The sequence below is a fragment of the Psammomys obesus genome, unplaced genomic scaffold (genome assembly GCF_907164565.1).
Source record: "Psammomys obesus unplaced genomic scaffold, mPsaObe1.curated_primary_1811, whole genome shotgun sequence".
NCBI lineage: Eukaryota > Metazoa > Chordata > Mammalia > Rodentia > Muridae > Psammomys > Psammomys obesus.
Window position 1 is genome coordinate 4,045,938 of NW_026585685.1, and position 26,449 is coordinate 4,072,386.

A 26,449-nucleotide genomic window follows, 5' to 3' on the forward strand; every position below is an offset into this window, starting at 1 on the left:
TCTATAACAGAACATTCTTAAAGGACCCGCTGCGAAATGAGGACAGAGCAAGGGGGCGCTGGAAGCCCAACACTGAGCGTGTTTAGAAGGTGGAAGGTTAAAGGGCGAGGGAAATTTACTTCTCCCCTCCAGCCAAGTCCAGCAACCACCTCTTCCGAGATCCGCCCCGCCCACCCGCGTCCCGTTCCCCAACCCCGCCCGAAACGCTCTGAGCGTTCTCCCTCTTAAGTCCTTTCGCCTCCTGCCTTTCGGCTGCCAATCCCACCTGGATTGCTAACCTTGGTGCCTGACTCAAAAGACAAGGCTTCCTCTCCCCCTTGCCTTGCTTCCTGTCTGCCCTACTGTTTTTCTTTTAAGTGCCAATAAAGTTGTCCTCGGAGCTTCAGAAATACCCACATGGTACCCATAAAACAAAAGGCAACGGCGACGTCGGTGCGTGATGCCCAGTCCACCGGACTAAACAAAACAATCCTCAGCGCCAGCGGCCTCAGGATTCGCAGCTGCGCATGCGCCGGAGTCGAAGAGCCGGCGGCTCGTGTGACGTCATTCCGGGCGCAGGCGCAGTGGCATGGAGCTGAGCCTGCGCAGACTCAGCAGGCGCTCGCGGGGCAGAGTGCCGCGCCATGGCGGGCACGGGCCTGGTAGCCGGGGAGGTGGTGGTGGATGCGCTGCCGTACTTCGACCAAGGCTACGAGGCGCCCGGCGTGCGGGAAGCGGTGAGTGCGGGGCTTGTGCGGCGGGGCCGCCGGGGGCACGCTGCCCTTTCCCGCCTGACCCCGGCCCTATTCTCGTTCTTAGGCTGCGGCCCTGGTGGAGGAGGAAACGCGCAGATACCGACCTACCAAGAACTACCTGAGCTACCTGACAGCTCCGGATTATTCTGCCTTTGAAGTGAGTGTGGTGTCCTGAGCCCAGCGACCCGACCAGGAGGCCCGCGGACTTTGATTTCGAATGAAGGGTTTAAGCTGTGTAAAATGAGCTTCATCTTCCAGGTTAACGGATGCTTGCACATTAGGTATCAGTGGGTTCAAAACAGCCAGATGAGCTTTCCACAGGGTTCGTACTACACAAACCCACGAAATACTTTATCTGCAGACTTGTTTAATTTGGGGTTTTGTGTTTTAATAGAGTCCTTGTAAGTTTCACAAAAGGACCCTTTATCCTTTATTCTCTAAGGTCCACTCAGAAACAGGTGGTAATCACGAGATTTTAATAGTAAAAATCTTAGCTACCTGTGCTCTTCGCAACCACTGGAAAGAGATTTTTGTACCAAAACTCATATACTTAGCAGCTGTATGAATGCCTGAACAAGCGCGTCTAACAGAATACCATTTTTGAATGGTTATCTTGCAAGTGCAGCTAAGGTGTCGTTTCTAGATTAATGAATTCTGTTAAACATTATCATTCATACCTGTTAAGTAGTTTTTACCCCGTTATACAAAGATGATGTTGTTAAAAACACTTGTTTTGCCAAGAGTGGGAAACCATCCGACAATCTCAGTTGTAATCAGGCCGGGTCAGTCACCCTCTTGTTGCAGTCAAAACTTCAATAAAAGTTTGCTTAATTCAGAAGAAAAAGGAACCATATGTAACATCTATATTGGTCTGACAGCTTACGATTGGTAACTGCATTTAATTTAAAACTTAAATACTTTAATACATTTTTCTACCCTTTTAAAACGCCGTATGAATCCTACCTTTATAACCAGTGTTCTGGTGAATGTAATCCTATCTTACATAGTTGCTAATGTATTGAACTGCCTTTCCTAGCTCAGAAAACAGCCCCGAGAGTTACATAACTGTTTATTGTTATTCTTCTGTCAATTAGCTTCGGTGTTTTTGAGACAGGATCTCACTTTGTAGCCCATGCTGGCCTGGCACTCACTGGGACAGGTCAGCCTTGATATTGGAATCGTCCTGCTGCTTCAGGCTTATGAGTGTTGGAATTACAAGTGTAAGGCACTGGGCTGTAGAGATGGCTCAGAGGTTAGGAGGACTGTCTGCTCTACCAGAGGTCCTGATTCAATTCCCAGGAGCCGCATGGTGGCTCACAACCATCTATACTGAGATCTGATGCACTCTTCTGGCATGCAGGCGTACATGCAGAAGAACACTCATCTACATAAAACATATAAATAAATAAAACAAATCATTTACGAAAAAAAGGAATAAACGTCTTTATAAGATTATAACTGCTGTCCTAGACACACATTACTAGAGGGAAAGTCCACTAAAAAAAAACAATGGGGTTGGGGATTTAGCTCAGTGGTAGAGCTCTTACCTAGCAAGTGCAAGGTCCTGGGTTCAGTCCTCAGCTCCGGGGTGTGTCTGTCTGTCTATCTGTTTAGGCAGAATCTCAAGTAGCCCGAGCTGGCATTGAACTCAGCGTGTAGCCTTGGCTAGCCTTGTGCTGCCCATCTGCTTATCTCTAACTCCCAAGTGCTGCTATTAAAGGCATAACCTCCATTCTCAGATTCAGTGTAGTTTTGATTTGCATTTTCTGATAATTGGCTGTTCAGCTAATTTGCTTGTCTGGTACTTATCTTTGATGTTTAGCTTTTTGGGGGATATTAATCCCCTATAAAATAAATAGCTGGCAAAGACTTCCATTCTATAAACTGTCTCTTCACTCTTTTTGATTGTTTCCTTTGTTTTGTAAAAGCTTTTTTTTTCTTTTTTTCTTGAGACAGGCGTTCTCTGCACTGGAACTCAGAGGGCTCTGCCTGCCTCTGCCTCCCATGTGCTGAAATTAAAGGCGTATGCCACCACTGCCTGGAACAAAAGCTTTTTAGTTTGGTGTAATTGCATGTATGAATTCTTGTTTCCTAGACTACTGGCCTCCTGTTCAGAAAGTGCGTGCCTGGGTCTGTGTTTTGAAGTGTTTTCCCCGGTTGTAGGATAGTCTATGTGAGCTGCACATTGGAGAACAACAGGCACAATCCGTACCTGCACAGAACTTAAATTCTAGTGCTGAGACGGGCAGATAAGTTTTAAAAAGTCATAGTTTGTGATGCTGCATAGAAAATTAATGATGTGATGGCAACTGGGTAGCTGTCATAGATCAGCTGTTCTCAGCCTATGGGTCGTGACCCCTATAGCAGTCAGATGACTCTTTTACAGCATCACATATCCGATATCCTGCATATCAGATATTTACATTACGATCACAACAGCAAATTTACATTTATGAAGTAGCAATGAAAATAATTCTATGGTTAGGATCAGCACAACATGAGGAACTGTACTAAAGGGTCACGGCACTAGGAAGGTTGAGAACTGGTGCTTTAGGTGGCTGAGAGGAGTTCTGTGCCCAGGGCTCTGTGACACCCTTGTGACCCAGGCTCTTCAACTGGGTTGTGACCCTTCATGGGGGGCTCGTAACTGCATGTGGGGGCTATGAGAATTTGGCAAGAGTGAAACGTTCTGAAAGTGTAACAGCCAAAACCTAATTAAAAAATCAGTTGCGCTCCAAGGTTCTGGCAGGGTTGGTCTGTGTGGCCTCATGTGGCTTCATTGAGGTCTCTGTTCTGGACTCCCAGCAAGTGCACGCACTTCCTGCTGTGTCAGAGCGCACAGCACCAGCGGCTTCCAGACCATTGTATGTTGTGGAATACACAGTGACCGTGGGAGTGGGGGTTGTACAGTTGTCCTCAGAGCTCCACAACTCTGCAGTGCGGTGAAAACTGCTAATTTAGGGTTAACTGACACATGGGCTCTTTTGTGTCTGCCTCCCTTCGTGCCTAGGCAGAATATGGAATTCAAGTGTGGGCCTGTTTCTTCAGACCTTCGGTGGAATTTAGCCCAGACCAAAGTTGAGGGATGAATGAGAGTGGAGTGTAGAGTAAAGCAAGAACCTAGGTTCAATATTAGCGTCTTTTTTTTTTTTTTTTTAAGAGTAGTAATTGAGAGAAGAAAAAAAAATTCACTGTAATATAACGTATACTATAAAGTATAAAATCTCAGTAAAGTACGTTCATTATTTTCAGCATGGTCCTGGTACTAACTTTTTGTGTTGTTTGTGCACCAGACTGACATAATGAGAAATGAGTTCGAAAGACTGGCCGCTCGACAGCCGATTGAATTACTCAGCATGAAACGGTGAGGAGACGGCAGCAGGGCCGGAGGTTAGGGGGTGTGCACTGGCCACGCGTACGAAAAGGGAACAGAAAACAAACAAGAGTGCTGTGTGCTTCAGGCTACGTCCTTTGCAGGCCTGTGCGTGTGTGTCACCAACTCTTTAAAAAGCTAGGAAGGCAGGCTTTGCTGAAGAGGGGTCAAGATGACAAACAAGTCAAGACATCAGGGTCTCTGTGACTGCTAACGCCATTTAACTAGTTCACCTTTATGAAAATGATTTTAGTTACAGTATACAGCTGTGTTTCATTTGTAAATTAGTTTCCAGGGTAATGGGTTTCTTTTTACTGCCGAGTCTACATTGCATTCTTGGTCTTTCTGTGCATGTGTGAGTGGGGAGTGGATAATTTGCCTTTTTGTCTTTTATAGTGGGCATATATGTGTGGGGATCCTATTGGAAGGGGGGATTAAGGCTTTGCAAGATATGTTGGTTTTATTTATTTGTTGTGTAATTTCAGATACGAACTTCCAGCCCCCTCCTCGGGTCAAAAAAATGACATTACTGCCTGGCAAGAGTGTGTGAATAACTCTATGGCCCAGCTGGAGCATCAGGCAGTCCGAATTGAGAATCTGGAACTGATGTCACAGCATGGCTGTAATGCCTGGAAAGTATATAACGGGTAAGAAGAGTTGGGCTTTCTCCTTTCTTTCTTACCCTTTCCCACCCGAAGTCTTTAGTGTTAAAAAAAAAATGTGGTATTTTATGTGCTTATAACCCCAGCCCTTGGGATGGAAAACTGAGGTGTGGGGAGCATCTGTCTAGGCCACATTTTGAGTTTGAGGTCATCCTAGGCTTATATAGCACAGCTTTGTATCCAAAATAATAACAGTAATTCTAGATTTGACTCGGGATTATATCAGCTATACCAATGAAAGGCTGCTACTTTGAGTTCCACCGTAGAGTTCACTAGTGCTAAGCTGTCGTGTGTTCACATTCACTGTACAGTGTGAGAAAATGAGCTCTGAGGTGATTCACAGAGTGCCACTTGATAGAATGCAACCCTTAATGTGTGGATGCTTAAATAACGGTTCTCACCTGCACAGGTCATGTCTTTAAAGTCCTGACCAGCATGATTGCTCCTGTAGTCCAACCATGCCCAGGAGGCTGAGGTGGGGCCGCACCAGGAGTTCCCGGCCAACTTGGATTATAGAGGAAGAGCTTGCCTCAAAAAATAAAGCAATGAAGAGCCCCCTGAACACAGAGTCAGAGAACACCATACCATTTCTCCTAGGGGAAGCATTAACACGCGCGTGCGCTCACACACGCACATACCTCTTACAACTTTTAAGTCTTAAAAACAATGTACTGAATACAGGAGTATTGCTGTGCTTTTCTAGGCTAGCCTAGGCACACAGTTATAAAGCCTAGGCTAGCCTAACCCACTTAGTTCGTCCCTGACTTATTAATAGACATCATACCCAACACTTAAATTCTATACTCCATTGCTCACTGTACAGGTAGAATTAAAAAGTGAACTGGCCATGTGTAGCCTTAGCTACAGGCCAGGAACCCAAATAGTTCAGTGCTGTGCAAATGTTTATGAACGACTGCACATAGTAAATGCTGTGCAATTTCGGAATGATGAGGATAAAAAAAGATTTAAAGAAAAAAAAACTGTAAAGAGTATTCTGCTGAGTTGGGCAGGGTCACCTGTTTAGCTTCGGGTTCATTGAGACACCCTGTGTGATGACAAGCTAGAAAGAGAAGAAGGACACCCAGATCCTCCTCCAATTTCTTCATGGGTAGATGGAACTGTAAACCAAAAAGAACAAGAATCGTTAGCCAGGTATAGTGGTACATGCCTGTATGTCTATACGCTTAGTGCTTGGGAGGTAATGGTAGGTGGGCAGATCTATGTACCAAGCCAGCCTGGTCTACATGGAAGACTGTCTCAAAAAAGGGGGGAGGGATGGAGTATTTAAAAGGATGGCAGAAGCTGGTCCTTGTAGCAAGCACCTTCAATCCGAGCACTTGGGAAGATCAGGAGTTCAGCGCCAAACTGGATGGAGACCCTTTCTCTCACAGATTTAAACAAGGAAGGCAGAGTTGGGTGGTAGTCCAGCGGTACCCTGCTTGCCAAGTGTGCACAGACTTCGGGTTTGATGCCTGACACCTGTGCCCACACACACGTGAGATTTGGATTCTTAAAACAGCAGAGAAACCAGGCTTGGTTAGCACAGGTGTAACTCTAGCACTTAGGAGGTGGGGACAAGAGAATATTAAGTTAAAGGTCACTGTAAGCTGTATAGTGGGACCTTCCCTCAGATAAAAGAGACAGACAGACTGTGTGGAGAACAAAGGAATGAGCATGACATTTAAAGAACATGGCTTTCTACTCTGCTTGTCTTTAACTCGGCCTCCCTGCTGTGCTCTGTTCTCACTAACTGCTGTGCACATCACTTGCCTGCCTTTTAACCACACGGCGCTCTGTGGGACACTCAGAGCATATTTTGCCTCTAAATCGAATAGATACTTTTCCACAAGAAGCATGTGTTGTCAATGTAAGCTTTCAAGAATGAAGTTCAAATAGCAACAAAAAAAAACCTTTTCAATGATCAGAGGCTAGAATAGAGCTCTAGAATATAAGTCTTCAGCATGAATGGGTTGGTGAAGCCTCAGAAAGTGAAGAGCCCAGGGGAAAGCTAAAAAGATACAGTGATGAAACAAATCATCAGAGGAGAAATAGGACTGTGAGTAGCGGCAAGTTCATATTTAGAGGCCAGGAAGCACACGTGAGGAGTCCTGGTGTCCCTGCCAGCACCACACACCCACCGGATCCGGAGCAGTAGAGCCGAGCCAGCGTTGCTCAAGGAGACCTAAGTGGGGATTTGCTGTCTTAAAAGGAAGTTGATACGGCATGTGAATTCATCTTCATAATCAAAGAGCCATGACAAATGGGATCTGGTGGCACGTTCCTTTGCAGCTGCTTGAATACAGGCTGAGGCAAGAGGATTGCCTGAACCCATGAGTTCAAGGCCAACCGGACAGCAAAGTGAGACATTTCCAAAACAGAAGTCCTGGAAGTTTAAGGAGTAACATCAGGCCAGGCAGTGGCCAGTCATGTTGAGCAGTCAGTGAGCACCGCCTTTAATACCAGCATCCCGAAGGCAGAGGCAGCCTGATCTACAGAGATAGTTCGGGACAGCCAGGGAAACAGAGAAGCCTTGCCTCAGGAAACCAAAATAAATAAACTAATATAATATAATCTGACATACTGGACACGGAAATCCCAGGATTGAGGTTTTTAGCAGAAAAACCAGACTGTATAAGTAGGCACTTTACTTTTTGTTGGTGTTAACCAGATTGCAAGGTGTGTGTGATCTTTTCCTTCCTTAGAAATCTCGTTCATATGATTGAACACGCACAGAAAGAGCTTCAGAAGTTACGGTAAGTTGGTTTTTTCCTATTTCAGTAAAATTTAGGTGAGCCCTTGATAGAGATTGGGAAGAAAACCATTAAGACTATAGCCCTATAAAAGTAATAGTCCCCATTTATTAAGCTGCCACGGACCAGCCCAGTCAGGCTCCCTGCGTCCGCGGCAAAATCAGAGGTTTGGATGTCAAGAAGGCACAGTTTCAGGCGAATGACAGTCAGAGACGACACCGAGATGGCTTTGACTCTGCTGTAATTTTACTGAAGTCAGGCTAATAATTTTATAGTAATTACATAAGGAAACTCCTTAAAGTTGGCATATTTCCCAGAACACTTAGATTTTTACCAAGAATACAAAGTTTACATTTTAACTCAAAAGTGTAGTCAAACATAAAGCAGTGCCCACAAGAAATCTTGGCCTGAGAACTTTTTGATCAAAGCAAACAAAGGGAAAGAAACCTCAAACTGCAGTTTCATTATTGCTAACCAATGAAGAGGAAAGTCAGGAGCTAAGTCAGATGCCTGCCAAAATCTCTCTCTATATCAAAATCTAATTACACCTTTGTTAACCATCCTCCCATATGTCCTGCTAAAGATTTTTGATCTTCCCTAGAAACAAGACGCTAAAGGGGGGCAAGCTCGAGCCAGCTGTACTTCTCATGCTATTTTTTCCTAAGAAGGAGCCATTATTTTTTCACTATTTCTATAATGCTTTTAATACTAAATCTAATTCATTACTTCTCTTAAAATTTCTTTCATTCTATTCTTGTTAAAGCTTTTAGTAATCTATATGTTTCCTTGAATAGTTAATTATGCTGTTTCAGGGATCATAGAGAAAGATCAAAAAACTCATTAATCCAGCCCCACAACCGCGACCGAAAAAGCGTAGAGACCCTAGAATGCGTCTTTTTAACTTAGGTGGTCTGGGGAACCTGCCGTTGACCTCCAGGGAGCGAATTTCCGAAGAAAGCGTGTCTCTCGCCCTGTAGCACAATCTATTGATGTGCTACACTGGCGACACTGGAGTGGGTGTAGCACCAAGCAGTTAAATTTTAATCATGTTTGCTACTGTTGGTGTTTGTAAAAGTTACCTTTGACAAAAACAGAAACTCATCAAACTCCAAGAGGTAGATATCAAGGATGGCAACATTCAGTGTTGTGGCATGCGATGAAAGGAAGCTTTGGGTAGGCATCCTTGAAGGTTTGCTGACTTATGAAGTGGGTTAGGAAACCTCTGAACAGTTCATAGATTGAGCCAATATGGAGCTCAGCCGTAGCCCCAGTGCTTCAGAAGCTGGTTCAGGAGGAGTTAGAGCGCTCTGCTGGGCTATGTGGTGAGACACTGGCCCAGAGCTGTCCAGGGGGACATGCCTGTGGTCTGAAGGCATTTTATTTGTACCTGAAGAGACTCCAGCCAGCAGGGCCCCACTCAACAGTCAGTTGATGGCAAAATCTGGAATTAACCTGGCTTCTAAGCAGTGGTGCTCACACCTTCACACTGACAGCTCGGAAGAGCCAGCTTTGGAGAGCCAGCCCCTTGGGGTACAGGCGGGTGGCCTTGAATTGGCAGGACCAAATGGCTAGATAGCACAGAGCTTCACAGACACTAATAGATTGCTGAATGTGTTACAAGTGAAGAATTTGTCTTCGTTTTGGGTTTTTGTTTTTAAATTGGCTTTGGTTTTAGACAATACATAGGCCAGTTAGCAAATAGTTTTTTATACACACATTGTATAAAATTGTAATGTTACTAGAATTCATGGAGGTATTTTTGATATGCTGTGTCCATGGCCCTGAGTTTGCTGTACCTAAGTGGAGGTAAAAATAAGCTTGAAACCTAAAAACATTCTGTATAACTCACAACAAACCTGGAAAGAGCATGTTAGGAGTCAGGCAGGACATTGCAGGATAACACACTGCACACACATGTACATATGGGAAAGAACCCGGAAGGACACGCACTGTCTTAGTTCATGTTGTCTTCCTAATAGTACCAGACTTGGTAAGCGTGGAGGAGAAGCCCTTTATTTTGACTTAGACTTGTGGAACTCCAAGATTGAAGAAGTGTATCTGCTGATGCCCCTAGAGGCAGATCTGAACATGGTCTGGAATCACATGACAAGAGACAGGGAGGCTGCATGTGTGCGTTCTAGTTTGAAGCCTCTGGTATTGTGGTGTGGCTCTCTGCTCTGATAGCCATACCTGGTCCAGCACCTCCTCAGGCCACCTCTAACCGCTGTGACTGGACCAGCCTGGCGCACGCTTGCTAGCCCACACGGCGGTCATGCTGCGCTGTGTGCGCTGGACGGTGACTCTTCCCAAGGCCGTTACCAAGGAGAGGTGCATGAAGGAGGAATTTGTGATCTGTGTACATGTTCGTGGGTTGGGTGCTATTTTTATTCTCCCACGATGAGCATGTTTCATAAAATTTGTAATTGGGAAATAATTGAATACTTAATTCTGGAATTAGCCTATAATTGTGTGTGTGAACACTAAAGAGTTTAAAGATAACTTTCTTGTATTGTTGTGTGTTGAGATGCCATTGTTTCATATAAAACACTTTTTTACAGGAAACATATTCAAGATTTAAACTGGCAGCGAAAAAACATGCAGCTCACAGCTGGATCTAAATTGAGAGAGATGGAGTCAAAGTAAGTGTGTGTGCTTTTGTTGTGTGTCAAGTTGTCTAGTGTGTTCTAAGAGCAAGAGTTCAGATTGCAGGACTGTCCACATGGGCTGCCACGGAAGCACAGGAAGTCTTCCTGCCTTTGCTGTGTGCTGAGGGAGACGCAGTCAGAGTAGCTGTGCCTCCAGAGGAGGGTGAGCTGCTGCTGAGTGCTTGCCTTGAGGCCATCAGTCTTGCAGGAAGGGAGATTCCCTGCTTTGCCTAATTGTGCCTTAGTTTGTTTACCCCTGTGAATGCATATTATTTTTTAAAACATTTTTACACACACACAATTTATAGAAATTTCTAACCATATGCTGTGTGTGCCCATAAATACCTTAGTACCCTGCATGTCAGAAATCAAGGAAGAAGGATCTTGACTTTTAAGGCCAGCCTGGGCTACAGAGTGAGACCCTGTCTCTAAAAAAAGAAATTGAATCCTAAATCTAGTGGTCAGTGTTTGTCATTTCCCTGTTTTCTACTTTTCCTTCATCTCCCACCTCATTCTCTGTGTCCCACCTTCAGTATTCTCACTTTTTTTCAACCTGATGCTTTTTTAAAATCTGTCCTTGAGATTTATTAACAGGAAATAGTGACTTCCTTAAGTCTAGATTTGGTTTTGGTTGTTTTGTCAATTCTAGAATTTTGCCCACCATTTTCTTTTATTTATTTATTTTTTTTCTTAAGACAGGGTTTCTCTGTATAGCCTTGTAGATCAGGGTGCCTCGAACTCACAGAGATCCTCGTGCCTCTGCCTGCCCAAGTGCATGTGCTACCTCGCCTGGCTTATCTACCATTTTCTAACATTTTGGCCTGTTTTCTGTTAATTTGATGCTGTCTTCCATACCCCTTCCTGATTCTGCCTCACTAATTCTCCTGTTTGCGCTTACTTCCTATGGTAAGCTGCTTATCATGAGACAGTTGTAGATTCACTTACAGTTATAAAGAATAATGCAGAGAGGTTCTGTGTCCCCTTTACCTACTTCCCATAATTGCACTTGACAGTTTTTTTAAGTAAAAAGTTAAAAATGTTACTGCCCTGAGTGAAGCTACGTTCAAGATAAACTCTGCAAGAAATTTTACATCATGTCCTTTTCCCTTTTTCTTTCTTTCTTTCTGTCTTGTCTTCTTGATTTGCTTTCCCCCTTTTTAGTTGGGTGTCCCTGGTGAGTAAGAACTATGAGATTGAACGGACGATTGTACAGCTGGAGAATGAGATCTATCAAATCAAGCAGCAGCACGGGGAGGCAAACAAGGAAAACATCCGCCAAGACTTCTGAAGGAAGAGAAGCCGTCTCCACAAGACCTCAGGCATGAGGACTTTCTCAGGGCAACTGTTGGTTAAGTGTAGAGACCGTGGACTATGGACACTTGTACTGCTTCTGTGTGTGTCTTAGAAAAATAAAGACTTTCAATATGTTGCTATTTTTATAGCTATGAAAACCTGGTTTTCAAAGTGAGTATGGCTTTAGATAATCTTGTCATATTTTGTAGCAGAGGTCCTTTTTTTAATGCTTCAAATTCTGTAACGAAGCTTCTTTATTTAAGGCTTCCAACATGTTCAGGAAGCTGGGAAGTTTGAAGTTATGTTTTTGTTGAATAAAGTTACAGCCCTGAGCATTTTTATGCATGGCTACAGAAAACTTTGTTGATGGTATTCAAGAAAGTATGGCTCTCTTCTAGGAGTCTATGATAGAAACAGGAGATGCTCGGTGTTGGGTGCTGAGTTGGGACAGGAGCCTCTCGGCAGCTGAGGGCTTCTGTCTTCCTCCCTGTTCTTGCTGGGGTGGGTGGTCCAGGGCTGCTTAGTACTTGGAGCCATGAGGTCTACCGCTCTGTTGCCAGAGCCGTATTCATTGCCACAGCAGGAAATGAGCTTGGCAAAGGTGCTCAAGTGGTGCAGCCCCACTTCAGAAGTAGAGACAGCCTGGTCCTGAGTGTTTTACCGCCTTATTGATGTCATCGAACTTGGCAGCATCAGGCACCATGTGAGATCCGCAGTGGACACAATGGGAGTAGGAGTACAGAAGGTTCTACCAGTGAGTTTCCCATTTAGCTTCAGCATGACCATTCCTACAGCCTTAGCAGAGCAGCAGGCGCAGGGATGATGTTTTAGACAGCCCTGTGGCCATCCGCAGTCCTCTGGGTGCTGGCGATGGCATGAATTACGGCCTTAAGTCCCTCAATGGTACCAAAGTTGTAAGATGGTGGCGTGGGGCCAGAAAACAGTTGGTGATGGAAGAGGTGTTGCTGACAGTCGAGCTGGTTGTCACACTTCTGTGGCTCACACCCGTCACAAGCATGAGGACGTCAGCAAAGGGGCCGAGATGGTGGCACTCGGCCCTGCCTCTCAGGTGGGCCTTGTTCTCCATAGTGGTAAAGATGCCAGGAGACCTCATAACATGCTCAACATCACACCAGTTGATGGTGGAATCTCACTGCCAGAAGACGGAGATGGCCTTCCCTGTGTCACCAGTTTTTCATTCTGTGCCTTACCTGCTGTGGAGTTTGCCACAGATAGACTTGTACTGGAACATGCGCACTGTGTATTTGTAGTCAATGAGGTGGTCATTGATGGCAACAGTTTTCACTTTGCCAAGAGTTGAAGGCAGCCTTGGTAGCCAGGTGCCCGATATAGGCGAAGCCAGTCACTCCAACCTTCATTGTGAGTCAGGGACTAGGCTAGACTGCCCAAGAAAATACCATTGTCTCTGGAATGGGGAGGAGTAGAGGCATTTTCGTTTTCTTTTTCTTTTTTTAGATTTATTTATGTATATGAGTACTCTTATTTGCATGTGTGCTTTCATGAAAGAAGAGAGGATCAGATACATGGTTGTGAGCCACCATGTGGGTGCTGGGAATTGACTCAGGACAATTGACTCAGAACAACAGTCAGTGTTCTTAACCACTGAGCCATCTCTCCATCTCTGCATTTTCTTGATCAAATGTTTCACTTAATCTTGGATGTCAACCGACTGGATTGCCAAAAAGTTGTGAAGTGAGGTTACAGTGATTCCTTGACAGTATGGATTATTCAGACCCTGGAATTAGTTTGTGGCAGTGTCAGGTCCAAAGACAATTCCAGTTCCCAAAACTCCAGTACGCAGTACATATGCCCAGAAGTAAGTAACAGGTTTGGCTCAGCTCAAGCTGGATTGTAGAAGGATTTCTGGCTGTTAGGTAAAAGCCAGCATTTCTCAGGAACTTGTGAAACGGGTTCATCTAAAAAGTCATTTCCCTTACCTCTGGCAGTAGAGACATATGACTCATCATTTGACATATACCTGTGGCTGCATTTTGGAGTCCATGCCAGCCTCGAGGCCCCCTCAGTCGCTATTCATACATACTTGTTATACACCTCAAACCCCATGTCAGCCCTTCTCACCACCTCCTCTTCCTAACCTCTCTTCAGCTTACCTCACCTAGCTACTCACCTTATTTCCTAGCCCTGGCCACACCTAGTCTGTTTCTCTTTCTGCTCTGGACTCTCCCAGATGCCTCTGGGTCTTTTATCCACAATAAAAACCTACTGCCCCGACTATGGAGCAGCCATTTTGATGGTTTATTATACCCTTCACATGCAGTAGGAATTTGGAACTATTCGGAAAAACAATCGAGGCAGGTTAGAACACCGGGAGCAGAATTCCATGGGCAATCCTGGTAAGGGCCAACACAGCAGTGTAAAGACTGTGTTCATGGGGTTTCAGGTGGGAATAAGGACTGCTGGGAAGCAGACCAAAGGCCACCACCCTCAATTTTTTGACAAGGAATTGCCATGCCTTTGTCGGCTCCCTACAGCTTTGTGGGGGGCTGTCTTTAAAGGTAACAGACTAATGTAGAAGAAAGGCAAGGCAAGTGTTAAGGTTTTAGCCTGGGAGTTTCCGGCTCCTTGGAGCTCTTTTTGTAGTGAGAATCAGGAGCAACATACTGGGAAACCTTGCAGTTTGGCCAGAAAAGAGGCATGTTTAAGGGTAGTGTCAAGGTGGGCAGTTTCTAGGAGCTACCCTTCATTTGATGTGGGGAAGCCAGGCATGGTTGCTCAGCATGAGGTCGCAGTGCTTACAGGGTTGGTGTGAGTCAGAAACCTGGTCTCAAAGGAAGTACTTTTCACTAGGACAATAGGGGAAAAAAATCTTTGAAGTGATTTTTCAATAATTAGCAAGGCCCCATTCATCATGGGCTCAAAGGCAGCGCACTATAAATTAATTTCAAAGACTTTAGGGGGGCTCCTGGGGCACCCTGGTTGCACAGTCATCTAGGGAATTGTTTCTCTGGGATTTTCCTCCATATTCAGCCATCAAGGCATTCAGAGACTGTTGCTGTGGTTGAGAGGAGCCCCAGCACCACCGCCCCTTACTCATCTACATGATGTCAGTTTTGCTGACTTGGCATGAACTTACAAAGGAAAGCCTGAGGCCTGCAGGGTGGCTGCGCCACGCCTCACAGCAGCCCCTGGTGGTGAAGCATGAAGCTGGGAGTGAGGCCAAAACTGTAGTGGAGCAGCAAGTGCCAAATGGAGAACCAGTCTGAGAGTCTGGCTGTCAGCGAGGCCAGAGAGGTGGGACTATCCTTTGGAGTGCTTGTCCCGCCCCTGGGAACCCCATGACTAGTCACCACGCTAATGTTAGCACCGCGGAGTTTCTACTTCTGAGGATTCTAGTTAAACCCTCCCTTTCTGGGCTCCTATCCCCATTGGGAATGTTTGGCCGGTGCTGCTGTCTTGGAGGTTTGTAACTTCTGACATTCACCGCGCTGCAGAACTGAGAGTGTGGACTTCGGAGCAAGGGAACTCTTTAGACTCTGGGGACTCTTGGCGATTTTGAACTGAGTGCATTTTTGCATTGTGAAGTGGACATCGCCTTTGAAGACAGAGGAAAATACCACAGTTTGAATCTTGAATGAAACATTTAGGGGGCAGAGCCTAGTACATAAACATTAAGTCATTCAGGGGCCCCGGGCTTGACAGAGACCTTAGGGCCATGACCTCTTCCCTTTCCCTTTTGCTTCCTGGCTTCTGTGAAATGACCAGCCTCCTATACCGTGTCCACTGACATGAAAGGTACTCGCCATAGGCTCAAAGCAACGGAGCCCAGCCACAGGCTAAAGTCTTTTTTCCCCCTTCTTTTGTTCTGTTTTTTGAGAGGGTTTTTCTGTGTCGCTCTGACTGTCCTGTACTTACTCTGTACACTGACCAGGAGGGCCTTGAATTCAGAGATCTGCCTGCCCTGCCTCCTGAGCACTGGGATTACAGGTGTGCGCCACCACGCTGGATGAGCGGAAAGAAACCCATTTCTTCTTACAAGTGTTTGTCTCCGGTACTTACCACAGCAATAGAAAGCTGTTGCTTCCTGTTGCACCAAATGAGACCGGAAGCCTAGTGGTTCTGAATATTATCTGCCATTGTCATTACAAGAAACACAGCAAGTTTAATGTGTGCTGAGCTGTAACCCCAACCCTCTTCATTTGTCTTTATATTGGGGGAAGACCTCGTTAGGTTGCCTGGGCTGGCCTTGAATTCACCCCCCAATTTTCTCTGTATTTATCTAGAGGAGGGACACGTCAATCAATGGACACAACTTACAAGTATCCTTAAACTAATCAGGAGTGAGATGGCTCAGTGGGTACAGCCTGGCATCGCTGCTCACAGAGCTTCTAGCCTCTCTGGGTTTCCGCCTTTCAGGTATCAACAGAAAACTGAAAAACACTGGATAGACACCTAGTCCCCATCTCAAAAGAAGGAACAAAACAGGAAATACGGAGGGAAACCTTTCTTGTTTGTTGTATCTTCTTGTAGAAGATCCTGCAGCCATAAATTAGGATGCAGATTGCTGTTCTTAAGAGCCTTGAGAAACATCCAGGTGGGGTGGGGAACAATTCACAGACATCAAGAAACACAGTGACAGATCTGGGTACGGTGACCACATCTGTAATCCTAGCACTGGGGAAACTGAGGCAGAAGGACACAATTTTGTGGCCAGCTTGAGCTACATAGCAAAACCTTGTTTCAAAACAGAAGGGAAAATGGTGGCAGTTGAAATTGGACATGACTGAACTAAGCGTGGCGGCATATGCCTATAATCCCAGCTACTCCAGAGGCTGAGACGGGGGGACCACAAGGTAGAGGTCAGTGTGGGTGACTTAACAAGACAGCTCAAATAAAAACTTAAAGGACATTGTACAGGTTATAGGCGTAGTTGGTGGTAGAGCACTTTGCCTAGCACATGCAAAACTAATAAAGAAAAAGGGGATAGCCTGGCATTCTCCTGTGTGTCTGCAGTGGCAGATGCTCAGGACGCTAAGATGAGAGGATTACTTGAACTCGGGGTTGGAAGGCCAGCCTGGGAAATGGCAATCACAGCAGAGCACGGTGGGGACCTGCAGGTTTGTGTGTCCGCAAACAAAGAAGTGGACAGAGATCCACGGGTAAGAGCAAGCAGAGCAAGAATATTTATTAAAGGGCTAGAGACAGCTCAGCAGGTAAGCGTCCTGGTTGCGCTTTCACCTCTGAAAAAGGGTTCAATCCCCAGCACCCACACAGTGGCTCACAGACACCTGTAACTTCAGTCCCAGATGACCTCATGCCCCCTTCTGACCTCTGCTGGCACTGCACCCATGTGGGGCATAAACATAGGTGCAGGCAAACACTCCAGTATAAAACTTAAGTAAGTAAAGCTCTATTAAAAAGAATAAAGAAGGAGGTGGGCCTGGGGTTTAGAAGGTCAGCACCTGTATTATACAAAGGACAGGGACTTTTATGTCAGGTTTCTATGGCTTTGGGGTCGTACGCATTGTTTCATTATTCGTAGTGGACACACATAACCTCACTAATTGCATATCATTAGCATCCTAAATCCCCAGTGAGGCCTGATTTCAAAAGGAACCAACAAGCATTTTTCTGAGTCAAATATGAGTGAGACTGGACCAGAAACACAGATTCAAGTTGCCCTGAATGACAGTTCTCATGAGAAGTGGCTACATGAACTTCTTACAGTGACAGAGCAAAAAGAAGGTCATAGGTCAGGGCCTTTACTCCATTGCTGGGGACATCACAGACATGAGTGGCCACGAAGTGGCAAACCCTGAGCATTGTTAAAGTGACCTGAGGACATCCTTGGCTTTGGGGTTGGTGGAAGGGTGTGGTCTGGTAGCACAGGCCAGTCCATTAGCGCAGACATAGAGGTGGGCGGTGAGGGCAGTGAGTGGCTATAGAGGGAAGCCAAAACATCGCCAGGTGATATGGCTCAGTCTGCAGCAGCCACAGTCCCCAAGCTCCAGTGAGTTGCTCTGCCTCTCAGAGTCTCCAACATGGGTGTGGCTTTTTCTGGGAACTTTACAAACTTCTCCATCACAAATCCCCAGATTCAAAAGGTTCCAATAACAGTAGATGAAAACAGACAAGCTCCAAAACATGGTTGTTGGAATTTTTCAGAACACCAAGCACAAAAGATTCTACAAGCTTTCAGCAAGTGGGGAGAATGTTAGGTAGGAGGGATCAAGAATGAGGCTATCCAGCCAGGGGGTGATGGCTCACGCCTTTAATCCCAGCACTTGGGAGGCAGGTGGATCTCTGAGTTTGAGGCCAACCTCATCTACAGATTGAGTTCTAAGACAACCAAGGTTACACAGAGAATCCCTGTTGTCTGGGGGTGGTGGGGGCGGGGAGGAAAGGAAAGGAAAGGAAAAAGCAGCAAGCTATCCAACAGTGAATTACACCTGTGATCTCAACAGCTGAGGCAGAAAAATCCCAAATTACAAGCCATCCTGGCCTTACATGGTGAGACATGGTGTTTTGTTTGTTTTTCCGGATAGGGCTTCTTTATGTAGCACTGTAGACTGGACATTCTATACACCAGGCTGGCTTTGAACTAAGAGATCCACCTGCCTCTGCCTCCCAAATTCTGTGATTAAAGGTGTGTGCCACCACTGCTGGGTGAGATCCGGTCTTAAAAACAAAAGAACTAGGATGTCTGAGGAGGTTTCCACAGCCACTCGGGAGGCTAGAAGACAATGGAGCTGTGCCTTCAGAATTCAGACACAAATGTATTTTTAACCTAAGATTCTGCATATGAATCATATTAATGGACAAGTGTGACATGGCCTAATCTTGTCACCTGAGATCTTGAAATTATTTCCTTCTGTTAGGTCTCAAGTCTTGGATGAACAGCTAACCGAGGTCCCTGTTTAACATCAAAGTGGGCGTGGCCACCCAGTTCTGCCAGCACCTACCTGTTACAGGGTAAGGACGGCAAACCCCTTCCCCTCCGCTGAGCTCTCCAGCCCAGGGGCTGGGCTGCTCTTTCTCTTCAGACATTTTGACTCTGCGGATCGCTTCTTACCCTTTACCCTCCTGACCAGTCTTCTGACTCTCCTTTTCCCTTTTCCTCACATGGTCCAGCTCAGGGTCACGCTCACCCTGGATTCTCCCAGTTGTCTCTGCCTCTGGCTATGCTCTCCTCATTTCTACAATAAACCTCCTACACCGTACCTAGGAGCAGCCATGTCTTTCTTTTATACTTATTTTTTTGAACTCATCTTCCTTAGTATCCCTTGTTGAGGACCAGCTGCAGAATGTGTACATGGAGGAGCAGCAAAGGCACCCTGCTAAGGAGAATGATAACACATGTGCTCAGGATTGGCTCTGCACACGCCACAGGAGGCGGCCAGTTCAGATGGGAAGACTGAGTTGCCGTGACAAAGAAACCCACTACCATTGTAGCATCTTTTGCACTGAGAAGGCGTGCCGGCTGAGCCTGGTCCACACCTAAACTACATTTGGCTTACTCCAGCCCTGCCTTGACAGAGTTCCTTCTCTCTTCTCCCTTCCCTCAAATCTTCTAGAAATGATCTGCTCCATCTTATTCTTGGCATGTTAAGAAGTAGGAAAAGCTCAGTTCGTTCATGGAAAACCAGCCTGCCTGCTAGCCTTGCCAGAACCTTCAGAATACACTAAGCCCTTTGTTTCCCAGAAATCACTTATGGCATTTTCCCCTGACTTCACCCAAAATAGGCTTTGTAACCATCAGTGAAACTAAAACATATAATAACCTATTTTTGTTCAGTTTGTTTTTAACTGGGGACTTGCCTTCATCTATCCATTGAAACAGTGACTTTTATTATTAGTTATATATATATATATTATTTTTTTTTTAAACTGGTCTCTCTACATAGCTCTGGCTGTCCTGGAACTCACTGTTTAGATCTGGCTGACTTCAAATTTACAGTAATCTACCTACCTCTGCCTCCTGAGTGCTGAGATTAAAGACGTACCACCAGGCCTGTTCACTCTTCACATAGCTAAATCTTGCTTGCATTACAGTTTATGTAATTGTTATCTTTCATGTTTTTATAGGTAGAGAGTTATATTAGGCTTAATACTAGTCCCTGAAAGTGACCAGACCCTAATCCTTAGGTAGAAAAAAAGTCTTTGTAGGATTACCTAGGTAAACACAAGTAATGACAAGGGTGTTTATAAAAGGCAGATGAAAAGTCAAGAAAACAGGAGATGCTGAGCTGCTAGCTCCAGAAATGAAAGGGAGTCATGGGCCAAGGGATGCAAGATGGCTTCTAGAAACTGGAAAAGCAAAAGAACCCGGTCTATCTACCCAAGTGTTCCCAAGAAGCTCTGCTTTGTAGAGCCGCTGAAGGCTTCGACTTCCAGAACTGGGAAGGAAATTTGCTTTTAAGCCTCACAGTTTGTCACAGCAACAGTAGGAAACTAATACAAGTAACTGGCAGACAGTAACTGTTTGATTAATATGCTTAAAAAGTTGGTGTTCGAGAGGGGCATGGTGGCGCACACCTTTAATCCCAGCGCTTGGGAGGCAGAGGCAGGCAGATCTCTGTGAGTTCCAGGTCAGCCTGGTCTACAGAGTGAGTTCCAGGAAAGCTAAGGCTACCCAGAGAAACCTGTCTTTGAAAAACACCACCACCAACAACGAAAACAAAAGTTGGTGTTTGTTATAGGCCGCTCAGAAAACGCTAGCAAAAAGAACGGTTATTCACTGATAAGTTTGCCAGAGGTATCCACTCTTGGAACCAGGGAGAATGTCTTCTTCCCTTTTTGGTGCCAGCGTTCAAGCCCCAAACCTTGAACACCCTAGGTGAGTGTTCTTCTTGTGCTAGAATCCAGATGGTACTATTTGTATTTTATACATATTACAAACAGAAACACCACGTTTCTTTTTATTTCAGTAAAAATCCGTTGGAGATCATAAAATCAAAGATTGGCTGAAATAGAACCTGTGGTAGAGCTCGCTCTGACATGGGCAAGGCCCTGTTTGCTACAAACCCATAATGAATCAAGCTAATGAGACACTTCCTGACTTATTAATGAATGGACCGTTACGGATTTTGTTTTACCACATTTTGTGCCCCGAGGGCTTATACATATTACATTAGATCTTGTTTCTTCTATCCTTAGGATACATTTCTGTAGATAAGAATTTTCTTTGCGGTGATAGTTTATGCTTTAAAATTCCCGGTAAGCCGTGAAAGGGGATTGATTGGCTCTTGTGGCTGAAGAGGACAAGAGGGAAGCTGGCTGCAGGATACACTGAACTCAGAAGTTCACTTTACTCTTTTTCATCTGCCTCTTTTTGTTTCCCTTCTGGTCTCCTCCTCTTTCCTGTAGGCTTCCTTTATGCAATGAGTCAAAGCCACAGGCAGAATTAGACATCCATCCTGGAGGTTAGCAACCTCAGAGGAAGGTCAACAGATGTGAGTCAAGAGAAGGCATAGATTCTCTTCAGCCCTTGGATTTAGAGCTGTGGCTGGGGCCTTGGGGTAGCATGATTGGCCATCCTGGGTCACGTGTCTCTTACATTTGGTCATGGGGTGGAGCACTGTAGTTGGTGTCGATTAAACTGGACCTGGTTTCATCAGAGTAAGCAGGGTAAGAGAAGGAAAGAGACAGGCGATAGTAGTGCATTACAGGATGGATCTTCCCTGGGTTAAGAGATAGCCCCTTTCCCTAAGCTGGCCTCCTTCCTTTAGCTGATCCAGCATATAAATCATTCAATGCCCTTGGTCCTCCTGTGTTTTGTTTGAGCTAAGCAAGTTTTATTAAATACTGGCCAGGATGAGGGGCACTGACAAAGTCCATACCCAGAATTCTCAGAGTATGGCCGTTTTATTTTCTTTTGCTTTTTTGTTTTGTTTTGTTTGTTTGTTTTTGGAGACAGAGTCTCATTATGTAGCACTAGATGGGCCTGAAACTGCCTGTGTAGACCATGTTGGTCTATAACTCACAGAGATCCACCTGACCCTGTCTCCTGAGTGCTGGGATTAAAGGCACCGTGCCTGGGTAGATATGTTATATTTATTATGGTGTAATTTCCTTAGTGGGAAAATTAGGATGCTTTTACTAGTCTGAGACATGGTTTGACCTAGAAAATAGTAAGAAGCTGAGAGCTCTTGAGCACAGTCATGAGTTGTTGAAAGATAGGGATCAAATGATTCGTTATTAACAGTTGGCATCTGCAGGCTTGTGGGAGAGAAAGTTGTTTTGTTTTGTTTTGTTTTTCCACAGTGTTAGGGAACCAACGGCATTGTGAATGCCAGACAAGTGCTATTCCACTTAGCTGTGCTGTCCCCAAAGAGTTGAGTCTCTCTCTCTCTCTCTCTCTCTCCATCCTTCTCCCTTCTTCCTTCCTTCACTCCACTTTCTTTTCTTTGCTCTTCTATCAAGGGATGACTGAGCAAGAAGCCCTCACTAGATCCTGAATCCTTCCTAGTCTTCATAACCATGAGCCAACAAATTCCTGTTTGTTACAAATTTTTAAAACTCTCTCTTTAAATATATTGTATAGGTTCAAGGTTATCCTATACTGTGTAGGCATAAGATTATTGTGTAATTCAAATGCTGATTTCTGTACCCCACCCCTGTATCTGGTTGCATTACTTGTTCTGGGTTTCTTGTCTCAGTGTTGTGTAAACACTACTCCCCAGTTGTCCCCTGATATGCCAATAAAGCAGCTTTCAGCCAATCACTGAGCAGGGAAGTGAATAGGCATGGACTTCCTGGCAGCCAGGGGAGGAGGAATTAAAGGAGAAAAGTAAGGAATTGAACCATGGGGAGAGGTCCAGGTGACTTCAGGAAAGGAGGTAGATCAAGAAAAGCTACAAAGTGCAAGTATCTCTGGGATGTACGCTGGGCAGAAACCAGATTAGCTTAGAGTTTAAGAATAAGTAATAAATGTTCAGCTATTGTGAAGCTTATTGTTAGAAAAATATAAAAGAATATCAATTATTTGTGTGATATTAAGAAAAAACAGAAACAAACATAGTTTTATAAAAATAATTTATAATTGTATTATTACTGTCTCTTTTGCTTGGTTACATTCGCCCATGTTTTGAGTTAAGAGATAAATCCAGAGATTACTCAATTATCATGATAATTACTCAGTTATCATGTCAGAGAATGTTTGTTTGTATTTTATTGCTTGTTTGCTTTACATGTATAGGTGTTTTGCCTGAATGTATGCCTGTGCAGTACTTGCTCGTGGGGTGTCTACAGGTGCTAAAAGAATGTGTCAGATCTCCTGGAAGTAGAGTTACAGATGGTTGTAAGTTGTCATGTATGAGCTGAACCCAGGTCTCCTACAAGAACAACCAGTACTCTTAACTACTGGACCACTTCTCTGGCCTCCTGCTTGTTTTTCATATACATAATTGATTTCACCTAGTTTCCCATCCAACTCTTCCTTCGGGTCATGTGACTAGCGTGTCCTTTGAAGGAGGCGCTGCATCTACATACGCAAGACAGATTGCACCCTCAGCTCCCGCGTTTCACCAACCAGGAGTCTTGTGCTTTGCTAGTGATGACGTGTCTTGCACCAGACGGTGAATTTCCCTCAAGCTCCGGGGTCAGCTGTTTCACGATGTGCAGGCCAGTGTCTTGCAGGTTGTGCCTTGCCCTGTGCGACTCAGTTTTATAAAGCAGCGATTTACTGCCCTCAAGTGAGGAGTACAAGTGCTCAGGCGAAGCAACTCCGCCTCTTTTAATTTTATTTTATGTGTACATTCCTGCTTGTATGTACACCATTTATATGCCGCGCCTGCAAAGACCAAAAGAAGAAACCGGATCCTCTGGATCTGAAGTTACAGGTCATTGTGAGCCACTATGTGGGTGCTGGGAATTGAACCCAGGGCCTCTGGAAGAGCAGTCACTACTCTCAACCTCTGAACCATCTCTCCAGCCCTGTTTAATTCTGCATCTTGTTCATGAAAGTGAATGACCACTACCGTCTGTCCAGCACATACCATGAAGAACATATTGGTAAAGAATTTTTTAATGAAAAAAAAAAAAAAAAAAAAAAAGAAATTGCCATTGGTGAATAGCAGATTAAATCAAGAGTATGCAGGCACAAAATCATGAGTATGAACAAAGAGTATGCCAAAATCATATGGGAGAAGCCAGACCTGTGAGTAAACACACCAGAGCAGGCTCACCACTGGGGCACACAGTAGCACCTGACAGGGTATGGCAGCTCCCCAGACCACCTAGGAAATGAATCACCACAACTTGCGATCTGCCCCAGGGCTTCCGCTCAGCCCCCTGGCCCCAGTTGGTTCGGTCTACAACTTGACAGCCCTGACCACAGCCTCCGTGACGGGCTCCTCAGAGCCTTGTGACTTGCTTTGCACCTGCATCAGCCCTCTGCCTCGACCTTCCATAAGACCCCATGGACCTCGTCAACCCTAAGATGTTCTGTAACATTGGGTATAATGCTGTGAAAGTTTTTGATGCTCGTATTTAAAACTTGAATGGAATAAAAGACAGCAGTTGCTGCCAAGCAAAATCTAGAGTACTTAGTGGATTATACCCAACAAAACAGTCTATTTGGTGGTATGCACTCATAACCTCAGCTACGTGGGAGGCTCAAGCAGGGGGATTCCCCGTTGCATGGCAGCCTGGGTAATTTAATAAGACCCTGCCTAGAAATCTGAAAAGGAGTGGAAGCATTTCCCAGTGGAGGGTTTCTTGCTTGGTATATGTAAGATTCTGAGTTCAATGCTCAGTGGAGAAAAGGTGGCAATAAACTCGATCCAAGCTGAGGGGAGGTCCATGCCTGTAATCCCAGCAGAGGCAGAGGCAGCCAGATCTCTGTGAGTCTGAGGCCAGCCTGGTCTACAGAGGGAGTCCAGGACAGCCAAGGCTACAGAGAGAAACCCTGTCTCAAAAAAATTAAACACACATACAACCACAAAACGACAACAACAAAAAGAAAATGCCTCCCTAAGGTTGTGCTGTAAGCAAGTCTATAGGGCATTTTCTTAATTAGTGATTGAAGGGCGTATCTTGATCATGGTATTTCATGGCAGCAATAGGAACCTAACCTAAAACAAGCAGTGTCTTTAACTGCTGAACCAACCCTTTTGTTGGAGGATGTTTTGGACACTGTGTGTACCAAGGCTGATTTCTGTACCCAGAGATCTGGTTACAGTTTGGACATCGGCATTGCCATTTTTATGAAGCAACTCTTAGCCCAATAATCTCCAAACATTGTTCTCTGTTACCTACTGATTGGTCAAATGAAGAACTGAACAGCCAATAGCTGGAGAGGAGAGGATAAGGCAGGACTTCTGAGCCCAGGGAGGGTCCCAGAGGGAGAAGAGTTGCCGTGAGGACACAGATGAAGAAGGAGGTGCCAGGGTGAGACTAAGATGGCAGTTAAGAGGCCACGTGGCTGGGAAGTAGGCCAAGCCAGAATTGCTGGGTTAGAACAGCTGACTATCTGCCCAGCTATAGCGCCTGCAAGCTTTTAATAAATAGAAAGGTCTCCGCGTCATTGATTCAGAGCAAGGGCGGCCGTAGAAAAACACCACATTTACATGGCACATAATCCAAACGTAGACAGAAATCCATCATGAGGCCAGCCTGGTCTACAGAGTGAGTTCCAGGACAGCCAAGGCCACACAGAGAAACCCTGTCTCGAGAGGCCAACAACAACCACGAAAGATTCTTAGACAGGACCCTGGGTGGGAGGCCCGAGCAAGCCCGCCCCGGGAAGAAGCTCTCCCTGGCAAGCTGCCCTGTGAAACTCGGCTGGCCACAGGAGCCAAAGAAACCACAGAGAGACTGAGAGTGGAAGGCGGCTCCTCTGGAGTGCTGGCTCAGCCGCAAAGCAGCCTGCCGGGTAGGAGGCCAGAAGCCCAGCGCAGAAGGCTGCACCAATTCCGGAGCCTCAGGTTCGGGGTGGGCTGAGCAGTGCCCCGCTGAGTGTCTGCCCGCACGCTGCGGAGGGTAGAAAAATCCTCCCAGCGATGGCAGCCCCATTTGGGTCCAAGCAGAAAAAGCCAGCAGCGGCCCAGAGAGGTACTGACTCAAGCAGGGCGGAGCCGGCAGCCTGCAGGACGAACCAGCTGAGCCGCAGGGAGACTGGCTGACACCAGCTACAGACACGAAGAGGTGGCGGGAAAAGCTGAAATGCTGCCAGATGTGCTGAGACACTTTCGAAGGTAGTTCCAGATGAGAAAAATTCACAAAGGCCCGAGGAGTTAAAATGGCAACGCATAGAGATACAATATGCTGAGTTAGGATTACAGATTCTGTTTAACGACACTGCCTTACAGCAATGTCATACAATAGATTAAGCGTTTCATTTTGTAGAGTTTGGAAAACTAAGGTATGTACGTATGTTGTTGCATGATACAACTGATACTTCCCTACAATTTCAACATGTTTCTGCCTTGAGTTGTGAAGAGGCTGGTTCTGAGCTTGCACATTTATTAGAGGTGATGACAACCTTGGAGACGCGTTTGCACGAGGAAAATGAAGATGCTCCAACATATGCATTCATTAGAAGACAACAATTGTTTTTTTAGACATTGTGGCATAGAAAATGTTACAGCTGTATCTTATAATCCTATAGGACACGCAACTGTAGAGATACCTAACAGGACTTCAAAAGAAATGCTCACAGATCAGAAGGGGGATATGGGATCTCCCAGAGAAAAATTAAAATGTTCTATTGAACTTAAATTTTAAATGTTAATGACACAGGTAGCAGAACTGCTGGAAAAACACCGGATGCCAAAAAAGACTGCGGAATTAGGTCAGCCTATAACTTCAGAATGGAAGTTAGGAACTGTGTTGTGTTGGGAGAGTTGTTTTGCCTTTTTTTTCAACAGGAGAAGAAAAGCTATGGACACCTTCAAAATTAATTAATATTAGATCTGAAGATATATAATATATTATATATTATGTATTTATACATAATAATATTTGTTTAATTTAAAAAGGAAACCACAGTAGCACAAAACAATGACAATTAGCA

The 26,449-nt window shown here is 45.2% G+C and overlaps 1 protein-coding gene across 2 annotated transcripts; it reads left to right on the forward strand.

The window, feature by feature from the left end:
• The first annotated feature begins 577 nt into the window (after nt 1-577).
• Bcas2 (BCAS2 pre-mRNA processing factor) lies at nt 578-11,798 on the forward strand. 2 transcript variants are annotated; one of them, XM_055628617.1, is made up of 7 exons: nt 579-716; nt 799-891; nt 4,028-4,098; nt 4,593-4,754; nt 7,472-7,522; nt 10,078-10,158; nt 11,326-11,798. In XM_055628617.1, exons 1-7 carry the CDS (start codon nt 624-626, stop codon nt 11,450-11,452), a joined length of 678 nt encoding a protein of 225 aa, XP_055484592.1. In that variant the 5' UTR covers nt 579-623; the 3' UTR covers nt 11,453-11,798. The 2 variants fall into 2 exon arrangements, with proteins under 2 accessions (XP_055484598.1, XP_055484592.1); XM_055628623.1 differs by lacking the exon at nt 7,472-7,522 and having other exon boundaries at nt 578-716.
• Nucleotides 11,799-26,449: the final 14,651 nt, after the last annotated feature.

Bases quoted from the DNA above. Each gene is read 5' to 3' on its own strand.
- Bcas2 (XM_055628617.1), top strand. From the start codon at position 624: ATGGCGGGCACGGGCCTGGTAGCCGGGGAGGTGGTGGTGGATGCGCTG. The intron at 4,099-4,592 runs GTGAGGAGACGG...GTGTAATTTCAG, and splicing joins GAATTACTCAGCATGAAACG to ATACGAACTTCCAGCCCCCT. The intron at 4,755-7,471 runs GTAAGAAGAGTT...TTCCTTCCTTAG, and splicing joins GCCTGGAAAGTATATAACGG to AAATCTCGTTCATATGATTG.